Source organism: Acomys minous (assembly GCF_964271855.1).
Source record: "Acomys minous genome assembly, chromosome: 10".
In the NCBI taxonomy this organism is placed as follows: Eukaryota; Metazoa; Chordata; class Mammalia; order Rodentia; family Muridae; genus Acomys; species Acomys minous.
In genome coordinates, this window is record NC_140491.1 from 7,865,348 (window position 1) to 7,879,363 (window position 14,016).

A 14,016-nucleotide genomic window follows, 5' to 3' on the forward strand; every position below is an offset into this window, starting at 1 on the left:
CTGACAGAAACACACAAAAACTTCAGGAGGCAGAGGCCACTCAGGGCTATATAGTGAGATTCTGTCTCAAACAAAAAAAAAAAACAAAAGTGAAAGTCTTCAATGTGCACATTTTTTTAAAGGGCAATCCTCCCGTGTAAGGTGAACCTGTAGAACCTTAGTATTGCCTGGCACACAAACAGTATCCAACATGTACTCGCTAAAGCCATGGAAAATAATACATGGCACAAATCATATGCAAGTACCTTGAATTTAAGATGCAGCAAGTCTGCTTATTTTTCCATTTTCATATGTAAATTGGTATACACACACATACTCGAAAGCCTGTGATACTAGCAATGGCCCTATTCACAAGCTTTGCGGCAGGTACAAATCCAAGTGGATTTGTTGCCTGGCATGTTTTCTGAGGTCAATTTTCACTAACAGATACACAGAGCCAAAGAGTCAACCAAGAGACAAGCTCAAAGCTGCAGGGCTTGGGAGGAAACACCTGCAGGTTTAGTCTAAAAACCATAAAAGCTTGACAAGTTCTTTTGTACTGATTAAGGGGGAGGGGAGACAAGTACCCCAGGAAGATTCAGGAAGAAACTGTACTTAAAGCCCTGCCCCATCTTTTATCCAATGCACAGCCGTGCCCACTTGTGCTCTAATTCAGGACCCAGTGAAAGCAGGACAACGGTGTGTTCATTTAAAACAAAAACCACCACCAAGAAAACCTCTTCAACTCCCACCACTCCACCTAGGTTTTGTTCCTTCATGATTAAACGGCTCTCACCAGGTTACAAAGTCACCATCCACACAAGGAAAATGCCAGCTCAGGTGTCCCTCTGCATCAACACCACCCACTCCCCTTTTACTTCTCGGCCAGGTGCAGAGCTTTGGTTCCGAAGGTCAAAAGGAAAATAAAACGAGCTGAACGGTGGGCAGGTGTTGTGTGAGGCCGTGCCTGTGTACACCTGAGCGATCCTGGGCACCGTTAAACTGAATATAAACGCACACTAGGATTATGCCCGTTGCGTGTGGTACCTATGCCTCCGTCTTCTGAGACCACTCCCTACTTTAAAATAGGAAATCTTCACCACAAACCAAGCGCAGGTCTGCACGGGTCCCCGTAAAATGAATGCCACTCTTACAGTCTATGATCCCAAGAAGCTTTCTTGCTTGCTTTGTGGGTTTGTTTTAGTTTGATTTGTTATTGTTGAAACTGAGGTTCTTGAAGCCAAGACTGACATTACTTCCATATATAGCTGAGGAGGCCATATATATATATGGCCGGGCACGGAGCATACAACTTTAATTCCAGCATGTGAGAGACCAGATTAAGTGCTGGTGGATCCTAGCTACCTAGCTGGTTCTAGGCCACCCAAGGGTAAACAGTGAGCACCTTCCTCAAAAAAAAAAAAAGTGACAGCTGAAGAAAAATTTGCTCTAGGGACACTGAGTGGGTTTTTGTTTTGTTTTGTTTTGGCTATTGGTGGCCTAAGGTTTTAACACCAGCTCAGGAATGACATAATTCAGAATCAAAATCTATGTACTCAGAGTACATAGTGTGGCTGGCTGACCTCTTCCGAAGGCAAACAAAGGTCCAGCTCACTCCTACAGTGAACTGCAACTTTATATATGTTCCAGAGAAGTAAATAAAACTGAAAAACACAGAAGCAGCAGCCGTTTTAAAAAAGAGAAAGAAAGAAATGGCAGGTCTTTACAGTTACTCCTTGCTGGTGTTGTAATAAGACATCTTTGTGAAGATCAAATTTTCCCCTTGAGCACGATTTTAGAAACAACAAAGCAACTCAAGTCTGCACCTGAAGAATACACATACTCTGAATCACTTCATAAGCTATATTAATATTATTTTTAAGTTTAGCATTACTTAGAAAAGCTTGAGATTCTTTAAAAGCAAAAATGTGGATCTCATTTCCCCCCCCCCATTGGAAAACTATACTTTATGTACAAGTTCATTTTTTTTTTTTAACAACCCTCTCAATGCACCATCAGCTGCTTCCAGAGGCGACTCTGGTGGAATGTTGTTCCTTGTGTCATCTCATAACTAACCCTTATCTAGTTTCTGTCTCCATTTTATTACCTAAATTACAGGCGAAGCCACATCTGCTCCCAAACAGGTATTCAGAAAAATGTAATTAGGAAACACACACAACGCCTCACATCGTAACTAGAGATATAACACCCACCTAATTACTATTTATAAAGGATCAGAGACGAGCTAACGGGTTTAAGTTATTTTACACACACACACACCACACACACACACACACACACACACACACACACACACACACACACACACACACACACACACACACACACGGTATCCACGAGAGGAGCTGGGCGTCTTTCCTGGGCGGGAGCAACGCATCAGTCAAACCACATACAACCCAGCAAGACTAGAGGAAACCCTGGCAATTCTGCCAAGTTTTTTAGTTTAAGCAGCCTTGCGTGGGCCTGAAAGCCGGGAGTGTTGCAGTCATAAAACTTTGTGCAGGCAGAAAGTTACATTTCACACACGTAGCTCCAAGTAAAAAGGCTAAAAGGCCAGGCAACACCCTCGGTGACCTACCCCAGCCACCCCTAGCAGACGGGATCCGGGAGGGCAAAGTCGGTCCCACAGTATAGACCTACAACCTGGGACTCAGACTGTGCCTCAGTCTCCCCAGCTGGGCAACGGGAGCGAAGCCTTCTGGGTAGCTAGCTGGCAGGGTGCGGGGAGGAATGAATGAAAAGTAGTTCCGAGCTCGCTCGAACGGCCTGGCGTCTGCCTGCCAACCACCCACCCCCACCCCCGCGCCGCGCCCGGCAGTTGGAGGCCCCCGGCCCACGGTAGCTCTCCCCGCCGCCGCCTACCTTGGCCACCCAGCTGAACAATGGTGACATCGCGGGCCGGGCGGCTGCTCCTCTCCCGCCGATCCCGCTCACACGCGCCAGCCCGTGGGCCTGCGGACGGCCGGGGGCGGGCTCGGGGAACGGCGGGGTGCGAGCATCGTCCCGAGACGGCGGCTAGGCGGCGGACTCCTCCCCTCCCCTCGCGTCACAGCCCGAGAGGTCGCGCCGGCCCGGGCAGTGGGGCGTGAAAGGGAAGTGGGCGGGATGCAGGGGGGGCTCCTCCGGCCACGCCCCCCGCATGGCACGCCCCCTGGCCCCGCCCATCCGGACCTGCTCACGCGGGAAGTTGAGATGTGCAGGGGTCGCCCCTGTGGACGCCCGGGGTGTTTGAGGAAGGGTACGACTCTCCACAAGTCCCGGCCTTTTCGTACAACTTCTGAAATCTTAGTCTCTCGCTTTCTTCCTCTTATTTCATTTAAAAACTGTAGAGTTGGAGAGAACGCAAGGCTGCCCTGCTTTCCCTGGGGTAGGGGGTGGGGGTGTGTGACTCAATCTCTCTCTCTCTCTCTCTCTCTCTCTATCTCTCTCTATCTCTCTATCTCTCTATCTCTCTCTCTTCCCCTGCTTCTCCCTCTCCTTTTCTCTTAATGTCATGTCACACAGAGTTGGAACAACAGGCAGCCCAGCTTTCCAGAGTTTGCTCCTACCCCTGTCGGCATTTCCCCCTAACTTCTCAGGATGAGTAGGACCAGCCCCTGATAATTTTACGTAACCAGAAGTGTTTTTCTTGGCTTGGTAAAACCGGCTACTGAGACAGAAGTGGAGGCAGGCAAAGGGCCGCAGGTAAGGGTCCCTTTACAGACCAGGCGGTGAGGCAGTCAGGTGAGGCAGGCCGTCAGATCATGGCTGCTACAAGGGTAAAACTAACTTTCCAATCCAGACGCTCCCAACTTCCACGTTGAGAAAATAAAGTCCAAAGGTCAGTAGTGTCCGATGTAGTGATGCACGCATATATCTAGGGTGTGCTCACAATTCCTCCGCCTACTGGTCAACCCAGCCCCTGGAGCCTCTTTCTACTTTGTGCATGGTATTCAAATAATTCATATTACATCTCAATTGTTAGCCCATCCCTTGTATCCTCCCATTTCTCCCTCCCTCCCATTTTCCCCTTACTCCCCTCCCCTATGACTGTGACTGAGGGGGACCTCCTCCCCCTGTGTATGCTCATAGGGTATCAAGTCTCTTCTTGGTAGCCTGCTGTCGTTCCTCTGAGTGCCACCAGGTCTCCCCATCCAAGGGACATGGTCAAAAATGGGGCAGCAGAGTTAGTCTCCAAATACCTGGTATCTTAGCAATTGTTAGTTCTCTGGTGCCACTTAACAAGTTGTCTTCAAATTGAGCTGCAATTGTCAGGCGCGCTAAGCAAGGTGTTGGTGGCCCAAGGCAGTCAGGTGGGGCTGCACATCCCCCAGGCCTGGATGGGACAAAATAAGCCAACACAGAGTTGCTCCTTGGCTTCGGGACCCATTGGGAGAGTTAGACCTCCAGGGCTCAATGACTTGGCATCACAGAGCTGATCACTCTGCACCTCAGCATGAGTGTCCCAAAGAGGGGAGTGGGTCCTTTGGTCAAATTAATCCCAGACGCGACATCTCAGCCCTAGTGCGTTTTATTTCTCAGTGCAAGGAAAGAGGCAGGTTCGGTTTGAGGGAGATTGCCCTAAGAGCATGCAAAACAACCAGAGAGAGTTTCACTTTCCTGCTGAAGTACACGAGTAGGAGATAAGCCATAAAGGCCTGGGCAAAATCAAGAGTGATAACATTTCAAGGAAGGCGCAGAGTCATTCAAAAGGAACTTAGGCTCATCCCTGGGTCTGCGGCGCCTTCATTCATTAATCAGTGATGTCCCTGAAGATCCCCAAGAGGCACAGACAGGAAGGGATGCTCAGCCTTACAGCCAAAAAGAGCAAAGCTAAAAGTCCCATTAAAGCAAGAGCCTTTCCCTGTGACCTCACTACTCAAGGTGTGGTCCATGGACTGTCAAGCCATTAGAAATACAGAAGCTCAGCCTTTCCCAGTCAGGACTCTCATTACGATATGTATGTTTTGGCCTTTGTCCACAGTTGCTGCCTTATAAGCCCTTTTCAAAGGGCAGCTGTAGAAATGAATTTCCCTTCTCTAACAGAGGTCACAGAAACTCTTTTTTTCCCCCCCCTCCAAGACAGGGTCTCTCTGTGTTAGTCTTGCCTGTCCTGGACTCGCTTTGTAGACCAGGCTGGCCTCCAACTCACAGCCATCTGCCTCCTGAGTGCTGGGACTTAACTGCTTGCACCACCCCACCTGGCATCACAGAAACTCTTAATCTGCCCTCACATGCTTGGATCTGGCCTTAAAGAGCTCTGACCTGTCTGATCTTGTCCAATAGCAGGTCCAAACAAACAAACAAACAAACAAAACCTCCCTCAGTCCGGACGGGGCCTGCCCCATCTCTGGAGGAAGGCAGACTGCTTCCTAGAGAGGCCATGAAGAATAGCAACATAGGCAAGCCTTGCTGGGTCTCCCCAGCCGGTCTGTTAGTACCCATGACCAGGTAAAAGGGGGCTCCATAAAACCCAAGGGACAGGGTTTGGATGGCTGAGCATGCAGAGGCTCCCAGAGCATGGTGGGCCTAGAGAAGGCAAGGCACTTGACTTGCCTGCCCCAGAATTCACTCTGGCATTTTATTCGTACCTTATAAAACATCGGTTTTCAGCCTGTGGGTCTCAACGTATCCTGGGTACCAGATATTTACACCCCAATTCATAACAGTAGCAAGATTACAGCCATTAAGTAGCAAGAAAATGATTTTACAGTTAGGGGGTCACCACAACATGAGGAGCTCTGTTAAAAGGTAGAAGCGTTAGGAAGGGTGAGAACCCACTGCTGTAAAGAATCTGCTGATCGCCTGGGGTTTCCCTGAACTGCAGCAAACGGATGGAACCTAAAGGGGCAGGTGTGGGAACCTCACTTTACAGGTGAAACTGATCCGGGTTGGGGGAAGGGCACACACGTGTATTCCCCCACCAGTTTGGAGGATGAGACGGGATGGATCACCAGTTCTAGGCCAGCCTGGGCTATATAAAGAGCCTGTCTCCGAAACAAAACCAAACAGATAAGCAGTCTGGGGTTTCAAGTTGGCCTCTGATTGGAGGCAGGGCATCTTAAGGACCAAGTTCCTAATCTGTTGTATCTGACATAGCCAGGCACACGGCCTCCGGACTGAACTGGATTAGAGAACACGCGGCCGGTTCCCTCAGCAGCAGTATCAATTGCTTCTCTGCTGCTGGGGACAAAATCTCCACACTTCCGACCGAGGTCACAAAGGCCAGTGTAGATTGTGGTATGAGGGTGGAGGAAAACGGGCAGCTTGGTTTTTTGTTTGTTTGGTTTTTGTTTTCCTTAGTTGCATCCAGTGACGAGTTCACACATTAAGAAATATGTGAGACTCATTAGCATTGGTCTTTAAGATATATTGTGAATGAAATATAGACCAAAGGACCCTTGAGAAAATAGTTCAGGTGATCTTGGGATGGTGGGAACGACGGAAGGAGGCGGGAGCACACTGGAGAATTTAGATATGAGTGGATAATATGCAAGGACAACGGTTGATGTCATCGTACTCTGTCACACCAGCCCCCAGAGTGAGCACTCCAGAGATTCGCAGCATCTAAAACCACTCTGGAGCCGGGCCTGGTGGCGCACGCCTTTAATCCCAGCACTCGGGAGGCAGAGGCAGGCGGATCACTGTGAGTTCAAGGCCAACCTGGTCTACAAAGTGAATCCAGGATAGGCAAGGCTAACACAGAGAAACCCTGTCTCGAAAAACCAAAAATAAAATAAAATAAAAAATAAGTAAAGCCACTCTGGAGGGGGCCACCCTAGAGTTGTCTAAAGACATTTGAAGCGCCTTGGACTAAGCTTTCTGCCAGAACAGATGAGGCCAATAGAGTTTACACAACATTCAAGAGAACCAGGAGTTAAATGTTAAACCAGATTTGGTGCCTGCGATCCTACCTACTGTGCAGGCTGACGCTCAGGGATCCTGAGTTGGAGGCCAGCCTAGGTAATACAGCAAGAGCTTTGTAATTAAAACAAAACCCTAGCATTGCTCACAAAAATGAAATAAAAATAAAAGTGGGGTGGGGAGCGGAATACACCTGAATGCTGACTCCTAAGAGTTACAAAGAGGAAGTGTACAGACAGGTGAAGGAGCGCACATGAGGCTCCATTGTTTAAGCCTGCCCTCAGGGCTCCGTTCGTATGTGTGCACCCAGGGTCCAGGCTCTGGCACCCTGTAGTCTGAACTTAACCTAAGGTGCATATACTCAAAGGCACTAAATGGAGGTTCCCAGACGTCCCCCACTGAGCCAGGTCTTTTGGCCTGTGCTAGGAGTGGACAGAATACTTCTTTGATGGGAAAGCAGGGTTTTGTTTTGTTTTGTTTTTACACTGAGTGGATTTGATAGGGACTTGTGGAACGTTAACGCTAAGTATCTTGGGAAATTTTTTTTTAAGTTTACTGGCAACATGCAACTCTACCAACCAGGGTGCATAGAGAAATTTTCTGTTATCTGGAATTGCACGAAAAGTAAAGTATTAACATCACACACTTTACCCAGCCCTGGGTGTCTAGCAGTCAGTCACTTGTCGTGGGGGGAGGGGACACATATAACTTGATTGCTTTAAGACCAAGATCAAATCCTGAGAAACCTCAGAGGAATACAAAAGTGCTAGGAGAGCCATGAGTGAAACAACAGGAATGAAAGAAGGAAGGAAGGAAGGAAGGAAGGAAGGAAGGAAGGGGAAATGCATCTTGGAGGATGTGTTCTGGCATTAGAGCAGTTGCCAGGCAACTGAATTTGGCTGGAGAGGAGGGATATTTATGATGTTGGTGCCTGGGTTTACTTAAAGCTTGGATAAGATTTATGAGATGTATCATATGTGTAGTCTAGTAAATGATCTGTCAGTATTGAGAGCCACTTCCACAGGTCTATAGGCGGGAGAGGGGGTGGGTAGGTATTACCAATCTGATAGGACCTAGAAACACAGATGGAGCCAACTTCTGGGCCATGTCCGTAAGGAAGCTTCTGCATTAGATAAGCCGAGCTGCAAGGACCCACCTTAAATGTAGGTTTGCACCACCCCATGAGCTGCAGTCCCACACTGAGGAAACTAGAGGAAGCCAGCTGAGCGTCAGCTTTTACCAGCTGCCTGACCACACACGCAACATGACCTGCCACCTTATTAGGTGCTTTGTCACACCAAGGAAAAAAACAGACCAATACAGGAAGGTTGTGCTGTGAGCAGTAGGCTAATCAAAGAGCTCTGGTTGGCAGAGTCCCTACAGGAAATCCAAGACGGCTGCCTTTCTATGGGACTTCTGAAGGTTGACCAGATGGACCAAAGGGGGCAGGGGGCAGAATGGAAGAACAGCTCCTACCAAACCCAACCACATCCCACAAACAAGCCTTGCCACACCTGCCCAGCTTGTCTGCCAAGCTCTCCATATCAATCCCTCGTCTCAAGTGTACAAATGGCATGGCTTTCTCTCCCGCGCTGTGGACTGTTATCTGTGCATATAGTTTTCTTTATTGTGGAACTTTTAAACTTCATGTAGTGCCATTTGTTCATTCAAGAGCTCAAGAAGCAAGGACTGGAAATATCCTTTGAGTACTCAGGACAAGATGGTAGACAGGCTGCAGACCTCTAACCCAAAGGAGAAGGATGCCAGGGAGATGAAAGCATAAGAAAGCATGACCTCACTCACCTGCTCCTTCCTTAGCACAAGACCTCATTAAAAATAGGACCATTGTAATATTAAGCATACAAGGAAATTCAACAGGGATTCAAGTGGATCAGAATCACTTGGTGACTAGCCAGGGATTTAGTCAGTTCACAAGTATGAATATTCATTAGTACCTATAGTGAAAGGCAAGGGAATCACTGCAGGAAATTAGGACAGTGAGTCAGACCTCAGTCCTGCCCTCAAGGGACACAAAAGGCAGGAAGGGCAAGCCGGGACAAGAGGGAGAACCGCCCAGTTAGCGGTAAGACTTCCAGGCATCCCCACAAGGGGAAAGAGGACTACAGGCTGCAGAGACAGAGTAGCCTCTGGGCTGCAAGATGCCAGGCCTCGGACAGAAGGTAAAGAAAGTGGGGAGTAGGCTTTCCAGAACTAGGCAGGACTAGCTTGGCGGAGACAGCCCCAAAACAAGCTTACGTGGGGTGGGAAGATAGGAGGAAAGAGAGGAGTGGAGAGGGGAGGAAAGGAGAGGAGAGGGAAGGCCAGCCTGGGCTACAAAGCAAGCCCAGGACAGCCAAGGCTACACAGAGAAACCTTGTCTCGAAACAACAACAATAACAAAAACAAAAACTTGCTCCCGTAGACATATATTTGAATGCTTGGTCATCAGGAGGTTTAACAACTTGCGAAGGACTAGAAGGTGTGGCCTTATTGGAGTGGGTGTGGCCTTGTTGGAGGAAGTGTGTCATGGAGGGGGGCAAGGCTGCAGCATTAAGGTTTTAAAAGCAGGAGCCCGGTCCAGTGATCCAGTGTCTCTCTTTCTTCTTGCTGCCTGGGGAATCCAGATATAGAACCCTCAGCTCCTTCCCCAGCACCATGTCTGCCTGTGTGCTGCCAGGCTTCCCGCCATGGTGATGATGGACTGAACCTCAGGTACTGCCAGCCAGCCTACAAATGCTTGCTTTTGTAAGAGTTTCCATGGCCATGGTGTCTCATCACACCAATAGAACTCTGTTTGTTTGTTTGTTTTGTTTTTTTTTCAAGACAGGGTTTCTCTATGTTATCTTGACCATCCTGGACTGGTTCTGTAGACCAGGCCTCGAACTCATAGCAATCTGCCTGCCTCTGCCTCCCGAGTGCTGGGATTAAAGGTGTGCACCACCACACCCGGCTCCAATAGAACTCTAAGACAAACTCCAAGACTGAAAATGCCTGTGTATGAATGGAAACCAGATGCTCATGCAAAAGCCTGTCCATGAATCCTGAATGTCACTTACTGTACGTTTAAAAAAAAAAAAGAAAGAAAGAAAGAAAAAGAAAACATTATCCATTTAGTGTCCTGCACCTGAATAAGATGCATTCAATGGAATATTATTCACAACATGGCAATATTAACATAGTCAAAAGACCGTGTATGGTGTGGTGGCATTTATATGAGATGTCCAGAATAGGAGTGAGAGAGAGAAAATGGGTCAGTGGTTACCCAGGTCTTTAGCAGTTTCCTCCCAGATTGAAGCATTCCATCCTATAGGGAAGTTCCTTAAGCCAGAAAGTAAACCACTCAAAATAGCTTCAGGAAGTCCCTGAAACTAACAAGATTCACTAGGCCCCTCTCTCCCAATAGTAAACAATAAAGATTAGAGAGAGTCACTCTCAGACAAAACAAACTGCAAAAGAAAACAAACAAAAACCACTCTTAAGAAGCTGGGCATGGTGGTGTATGCCTTTAATCCCAGCACTCGGGAGGCAGAGGCAGGAGGATCTCTGTGAGTTCAAGGCCAGCCTGGTCTACAAAGCGAGTCCAGGACAGCCAAGGCTACACAGAGAAACCCTGTCTCAAAAAACCAAAAAAAAAAAAAAAAAGACCAGACCTGCTGCCTGCAAGAAGCAGAGAGACCAGACAAACTGCCTAAAAGAGGTTTAGACCAACTGAGGCACCTGGAAAGGACAGCCTGCAACCTTTGCACTGCCTACAGGCTGTAAGTGTGCTCCAGGTCCCCAGCTTTTGTGAGCTGTCACCCATGCTGGTGTGGGCTTTGGTGATACTGGTGTCTTTGAGTCGTTTCTGCTACTCTAAGTAACCCCTCATCCACATTCCAGTAAGTTATGTCAATAAAACTCATTGGTTCGCTAACTTGGACTCCGGTGGTACCCATACTTTGCTTGGCTGTGGGTGCCCCACCTGGAGTGAGTAGATGTGTGTCCTGTGCCTCCCCAGGAAAAGTCTTGTCACACAACACCTGGGCAGGGGTGGAGTCGGGGAGGGGAGGTGGAGGATGGAGAGGTTGCTAATGAATACAAGGTTTCTCTGCCGTGATGAAGTGTTTGGGAGTCAGAGAGCAAGGATGGCTGCACAATGTGAATCATGGTCTCAGTTCCAAACTTGCCTTGCATGATGATGGCGGAACAACCTTAGGAAGTTTGTTCCTAGAGCCTTTATCATGATAGAACCTGCGTGTGATGAGTGGCCTTGGGGAACGAATGGGATGACACACACAGAGAACTGAGCGAGAATTCTGGTCTGTGGTAACGCTCCACGAATGCTGGCTGTGGTGGAGGTGGTGACGGTAGCATGGATTGCTCGTATTGAGTACTGATAGTTCTAAGGTGTGTGTGTGTGTGGGTGGGGGGTATCTGTATGATATGTGTGCGCACCTGTGTGTGCCTTTAGAGATCAGAGGAAGATGTGGGGTACCTCTTACATCACTTTCCACCTTGCTCCTTTGATACAGTCTCACTCAGCAAGCTTGTGTTTTGGGCAGCCAGCAAGCCCTTGGCTACCTTCCCACTTTTGCCCCCTTCGGATCTGGGTTACAGTTATATGTAAAACATGACAGAACAAACAGTTAAAACCAACTCCTGGATAGCTAAGCCCCCAGGGTGTCTCTCAATGTTTCTGTCTCCCCTCTTTTTATGACTTGCTCTGTCTACCCTTGAGACTGACCTCCGCTTTCTCTTTAACTCTAGAAAGCAAATGCATAGTCCAAGATTCTCTGGTAAATTCCAGTCACTCTGCTGGGCAGAGCCTCAGTATGCACACATATTATTAGCCCCTCTTGCTTTATTTTATTTTATGTGTATGAGCCTTTTGCCTGCATGTATGTCTGTGTACCGTGTGCATGCAGGGCCTATGGATGTCAAAAGAAGGCATTAGATCCCCCTGGAGCTAGATTTACAGATGGTTGTGAGCTGCCACATAGGTTCTGGGAATTGAATTCAGGAACTCTGGAAGGGCAGTCACTGTCCTGAACCACTGAGCCATCTCTCCTGCTCTAGCCCCTCCTTGCTTTTAGGGGTTCAGAAACTCCCCTCAAGGCTTTGTATCCTGCTCACAATGGGAGGGCATGTCCTCCCCTGTCTCCTCCCTCTACTCCCTCCCAATTATCCATATCCCTGGACTTTTCTAGAACACACCCACACTCACATGTGAAAGTACTCAAGAGTCAGACTAGGGCCTCCAGGTGGCAAAACAGAGCCAGCTTCCATGCCAGCGGTGCTCAATAAAGTGGTGCCAGAAGAGCCAAAAGGTTAATGGAAGAGGAAGGAAAATCTGGTGAGCTCTTATTTGGGGGTACACCATATAAGTTTACGTGATTATCAGCAGAACAGTCTCCAGGCTGGGTATCCTCCCAAAGAAATGTTTCAGGTCTGGGGATGTCCCAGCAGACTCAAGCATAAACACAAAATTCGTTTTGTTTCAGATGTACCTTATATGCACAGCATGAGGGTGATGTCATACACTATTTTTCCACGCCTACATTTTGACCATCACCATCACAGCCTCAGGCCTGGAATATTCTATGTGTGGCATCACATCCTTATGAAAAGGTTCGGGATTTTCAAATTAGGGCTGTTCGGTCTGTTCTTTAATGTATCCATGTCACAGTTTACATTGAGGCTTGTAGTTTTATTTCAGTTTACTTAGTTTTATTTTGTATGTGGGTGCACTTGCTGCAGTACACAGAAGGAGGCCAGAGGACAGATGATGGGCGTTGGTTCTCTTCTACCATGTGGGTTCTGGAACTTAAGTCAGGTCATCGGGTTTGGTAGCAAGCACCATGACTCACTGGTCCAGGCCTCTAGTTTTACGTGTTGAATTAGAGACTTCTTGTTAACCAGAATCACAGCAGACAACTTTAATATGAGTATTTTCAGTGGTCCCGATACCTCCTCTAAAGTCATCCAGAAGCCTTGCAAAGTTAAAAGCTGGCTGTGCCCTACCTAGAAAGCCTAAGACTGTGCGGGTGATGGGAGTGACCGAACTTGGGCTTCCAGGGGACTCCTCAAGAATACTGCTCACACCACTCTCTGGAGTGTCTCTGTTCTGCGTGCCATACAAGCCTAGGGGAAAGGAACATTTGCTTGTGAAACAAATTTCTCTCTTTAACTATAATAATAATCAACTCATCACAATGCTGTGCCACTTCAAATCTGGCTTTCCGATTACATTTTGCTATATAAGTATCTGTTTTCTTCTCCATATTTTATTTCCTGGGTACACTGGTCATGTTCACTTTTTAGCTTGTATGGCATTCTAAAAGTAGAAACAGTGTTTATGTTTTTAGTTCTGTCTACAAAGTTAAAGCAAATTGTCTTCTTTCCAAAGCACTGTACATGTTTCAAATCCGTGGGGAAAAAAATCCAGCAGTAATGAGCCCATAAAAGAAACCCATAAAAATTTAAAGTCAAAAGATTTTGACATCCACACCTTTGTTATAACAAAACAGAGGATCTCAGCTTTCATCTCAGACATCTTGTTAAAATTTATAACGGAAACATTCAAAAGCTCCATCTGTGCTTCCCAAAATTTCTGTGCACTAATTTCACAAAAATAATGACTACTAAATGGAAAAAAAATATGTTCATCCTTTAAAAATAAGTCTGAGAAGGGGGCCAGAGAAAAGGCTCAGTTGGTAAAATGCTTGCCTTGCAATCACAGGGACCTAGGTTCAATCCCCAGAATCTAAGTAAGAAAACAACAAAACAACCAGCTAGACCCTTGTAGTGGTAGGTTTGTAATCTGAGCACTGGGGAGGGGTGGGGGTGGGGGGGAGGGGGAGTGGAGGGTGAGGGGAGATGGAGGGGGCAGGGGGTGGGGGGCAGGGGGGTGCAGTCAGGTGAGGTCTAGAGCAGTGAAAGACTATCTGAAAAACCAAAGTAGACAGTGATCCTGAAGAACAATTCAGAAACAACGACCAAGGCTGACCCCTGGCTTCCACACTTATGTACACACATGTGCCCTTATACACATGAATGTACACACCTCACACACACACACACACACACACATACACACATTTAAAAAAACTAAGGACTGGAAAGTATAAAGTTCTATTTCCTGACTAATCTATTAGCAAATAAAAATCTGATCCAAATTCTTTTTCCCCCCTGCAC

The 14,016-nt window shown here is 47.5% G+C and overlaps 1 protein-coding gene across 4 annotated transcripts in view; it reads right to left on the reverse strand.

Annotated features, from left to right (window-relative positions):
- TBC1D1 (TBC1 domain family member 1) overlaps positions 1 to 14,016 on the reverse strand; it is a 192,564-nt gene that overhangs the window by 112,482 nt on the left and 66,066 nt on the right. Inside the window, exon 1 of one of the 4 annotated variants that reach the window (XM_084799509.1) lies at positions 2,863 to 3,059. The exons of 2 other annotated variants lie outside the window; for them this stretch is intronic. In XM_084799509.1, the coding sequence (XP_084655635.1) occupies positions 2,863 to 2,892 (30 nt within the window). In that variant the 5' untranslated portion in view covers positions 2,893 to 3,059. Of the gene's footprint in view, positions 1 to 2,862; positions 3,060 to 14,016 lie in introns of those variants that run through there. One more of the 4 variants, XM_084799510.1, reaches the window with a different exon arrangement.